The sequence below is a fragment of the Orycteropus afer genome, unplaced genomic scaffold, assembly GCF_000298275.1.
Source record: "Orycteropus afer afer isolate SDZICR_OR568_19922 unplaced genomic scaffold, OryAfe1.0 scaffold00058, whole genome shotgun sequence".
Classification (NCBI taxonomy): domain Eukaryota; kingdom Metazoa; phylum Chordata; class Mammalia; order Tubulidentata; family Orycteropodidae; genus Orycteropus; species Orycteropus afer.
This window is the reverse complement of record NW_006921645.1, coordinates 10,562,512-10,566,272: the sequence shown is the minus strand read 5'-3', so window position 1 is coordinate 10,566,272 and position 3,761 is coordinate 10,562,512. Positions and strand designations below refer to the sequence as shown.

The window sequence follows — 3,761 nt, the reverse complement described above, 5'->3', positions numbered from 1 at the left end:
AAAAAAAAAAAAAAAAGCACTCACTAATGAAAGTCAAAGAATATAGCTGTTGTGGGTTACGTGAATAAAACAAAAATTCTCACAACTGGACTGACAAATATGATAAATGGTACAAAAAACAACTGAAGATGTCAAAGATTTCACTATATTTGGATCAATAATCAGTGTGCATGGAAGCAGCAATCAAGGCATCAAATGACATACCGCATTGGGCAAATCTGCTATAAAAGACCTCTTTAAAGTTTTAAAAAGTAAAAATGTCACTTTGATGACTAAGATGCACTTGCCCCAAGCCATGGGCTTTGTAATCACCTCATACGCACAGGACTGCTGGACAATGAAAAAGAAAGATTGAAGAAGAATTGGTACATTCCAGTTGTGGTGGTGGTGAAGAACAGAGAATATACCACAATTTATCAGAACAAACAAATCAGTCTTAGAAGAAATACAGCCAGAATGCTCTTTAGAAGCAAGGATGGCAAGACTTTGGCTTGCTTACTTTGGGCATGTCACCAGAGAAGACCAATTGCTGAAAAATGACATTACTGTTTGGTAAAGCAGAGGGTCAATGAGGGAAACCTTCAATGAGATGGAATGATACAACAAAGGACTCAAACATATCAAAGATCATGAAGATGGTACAGGACCTGGCAGCATTTCATTCTGTTATACATAAGGTCATCTGAGATGGCTACTAAGAACAACTAACAAAGACCAAAGTGGTAGTCACAACAGTAATTTAAATGAGAAAAACCCTAAGGGAAAGGTAAAATTTACAAAGATTGTCCAGGCCACTAAGTCAGCCACCCTGTGACAACAAGAAATTCTTCTAGGGCTCCATAATGAATTATTATCTACTTTATAAAGTCCAACCATCTCAAATACAATCTTCTTTAGAAAACTTTCTATGGTTCCTCTAATAGGTATCAATATAGAATTTTTACAAAGCAAGGGAGTTCTGTTAGGTATTAGGTACCCTTACCAAATCAAACTCACTGCCGTAGAATCGGATCCTACTCATAGCTACCCCTGCTTGGGTCTCCAAGCCAGTATCACTATGGAAGTAGATTGATTTGCATTATTTCATAGCCACCATTCTTGTCTCAAGTTATCATCATCTGTAGCAGATCTCCTTGCATCAATTCTCGCTCCCATCCCATTTAACTCAGCTTCTATACAGTAGTCAGAGACCTTTTTCAAATACTAATCTGAACTCCCTCGTTTATCTGTCTTCATTGACTTGTCATTGCTCTTAGAGTAAGGTCCAAATCCTTTGGGTAATGTTAAAGGAGGTTCATTGTACTCTTCTTTTACATTTGAATGTTTGAAATTTTTCACATACAAGTTAAAAAAAGAAAAAACGTCCCAAATCCTTAAGATTGCTTAAAAGGCCCTGCAAGAAGAGTATGAAGGGATGAACACTGGGAGGAGGTAACTATGGGGAGGAAGTGGGAGGGGAGCTGCTGCATTGTAAATTTTGGTCAATGACATGAGACAAAGTATATGTGAACTGCTGTATGAAAAGTGAATTTACTCTGTAAATCTTCACCCAAATCCTAATAAAAAAAAAATATATATATATATTAGTGACAAACAAACAAACAAAAAAAAAAGGCCCTGCAAGAGCTATGTTGCTCTAACCGACTTTATCACATCTCCGTTTTGCTTTCTAACCTACAACTGTTTGATCTTTGAATTTCCCAAATGTGTTGTCTTCTCTAAGCCCATGGAATCTATTTCCTTACCAAGGACGGTCTTCTTCCCTTTAGAAGCCACCTCATATCCACAGTATCTCAGTTCATCAAAGGTTACTTTCTGAGGAAACCTTCCTTGATTTCCCCACCTGGAATAAGTCCCCCTGTTACACATTCTCACTTATATTCTTCTTTTAGCTTCTATCACACATTTATCTGTGTGATTATTTAATATGTTTCCTCCCATAAGACTGTAAATTCCTTAGCAGCAGAGTCTGTCAACATCATATCTTTAGTACTCAGCACACAGTATTATTTGAATAAGTTACTAAATTATTAAAGTATGTATTAAATAATTAATAGTAAATATGTTTTAAGTATTAAAATACACATGTATTTACCACAGGGCCTGGTTAAGAATAAGGAGTCTTTTCTGTTAATGTTGTATTCTGCCTTGTATCATTATTTGTGTTCTTAATCACTCCGCACACAATTCTCACTTATTTTTGGATTCCACCCTTACCTAGCACTAAGTTTAGCATCATACGTATGTGCTCAGAATTCATTTAATTTGATTGGTTTTTAAATCAAAACAACTTTCAACACATTTAGGCAGAAGACACAAAATCAACTTTTAATTAAACAGTTTTCCCGACTAAAACCAAAGTAAAATTGGATTAAGTTTACATATAAACACTCCAAAATTAGACACACTTTAGTCATGACTATAAAATAAATAAGGTGATTTTCAGGACGCGTACACAATCACATACACCTTATAGTTCCACAGTGTTCTCTTCTGCATTAACATCAATACAGACATCAGTGTCCTCTATTTTTATTTGTTGTTGTTATGTGCCGTCGAGTCGGCCCCGACTCATAGCGAACCCTCCTTGGGTTTCCGAGGCAGTATCACTACGGAAGTAGGATTACCCAACCTTCCTTCCGAGGAGTGGCTGGTGGTCCTATTTTTACTTAGAACTTCAAATTACGTACTAAGGAACTAACACTGGACGTCACACACGTCTTTTTCTCCCCCTAAAAAAGATTAGTGTGATATATATATATATATATATATCTATATATGACACCAGGCCTATAAAATATCAAAGAATGTGAGTTATGGAAGACGGGTAAGAAGTGAACCATGGCATGTCCACCTAAAAACCTTCAAGAGAATCGAAAACACACATACTTGCATTTTTTATTGCGTTTTTGCAGTGTATGCCTTTGGAAATGAAATATTTTAATAGTGCATACCTCTGAATTTGATAGCCCTTTCAAAGAGAAAACCAAATTATGTACAGTACTTTAGTTCAACATTCCTGCGTTCACCATTAAAGAAACAAGCACCGGCAGGAGACGGTGTTCCGCGGCTCACCCGGGCTGTTCAGGGCAAGAGCCCCGACCCGAGAGCTCTTTTCTGGGCCGCAACATCAGGATTCACCTGCACAAAGACAAGCCCATGGCGGCTCCGCGCTCAAGAACGACCTCCACAACCCCGCCGGGTAAACGCCCGCCCCAACACCTCACCCAACGCTCACCTCCGGACGCAGTCGCTGGCGGTAGCTGCGCCGCGGTGTCGCCTCACCGTCACCTCCTCAATTCTCTCAAGGGCCGCGGGCGCCACAGCTGCTCGTACGCTGGCGCCCCTTAGACCCCAACTCCACCACGCTGAAATCCCTTCAGGTTCAGCGGGCGCCTCCTCCCTGCGTCTCCTCCGCGGGGCGCAGAAGCGCGCGCCGAGGCGGGCTCTGCGCATACCCGAGGAGCTCGGGAGCGCGCCAGAGGGCGAGGCTTGCCACCGGTGGTGGTTCAGGCCTCAGCGTTAACCGCAATAATGGCGGCCGCTTGCTTTCTTCTGAGGGCGTCTCTTTATCGATACAGAAAACGCTGACATCTAGATGTAAACTTAGCTGAGAAACTAGCATTTATTTACTTCTGTACCTCTTCAGCTTCTGCTTGAGTTTGTGGAGAGATTTCTCTGCATTCTATCAATGTTGAACATGACCCGTGTCCTTTGATGCTGGAAAGCAATATTTAAAGAAATCTCCGCGTTACTCTGTG

At 40.5% G+C, this 3,761-nt stretch overlaps 1 protein-coding gene across 1 annotated transcript in view; it reads right to left on the bottom strand.

Annotated features, from left to right (window-relative positions):
- UBXN2A (UBX domain protein 2A) overlaps nucleotides 1-3,456 on the bottom strand; it is a 100,029-nt gene extending 96,573 nt beyond the window's left edge. Inside the window, exon 1 of the mRNA XM_007939291.1 lies at nucleotides 3,239-3,456. Within this exon, the coding sequence (XP_007937482.1) occupies nucleotides 3,239-3,456 (218 nt within the window). The remainder of the gene's footprint in view (nucleotides 1-3,238) is intronic.
- Between the last annotated feature and the right edge of the window lie 305 nt (nucleotides 3,457-3,761).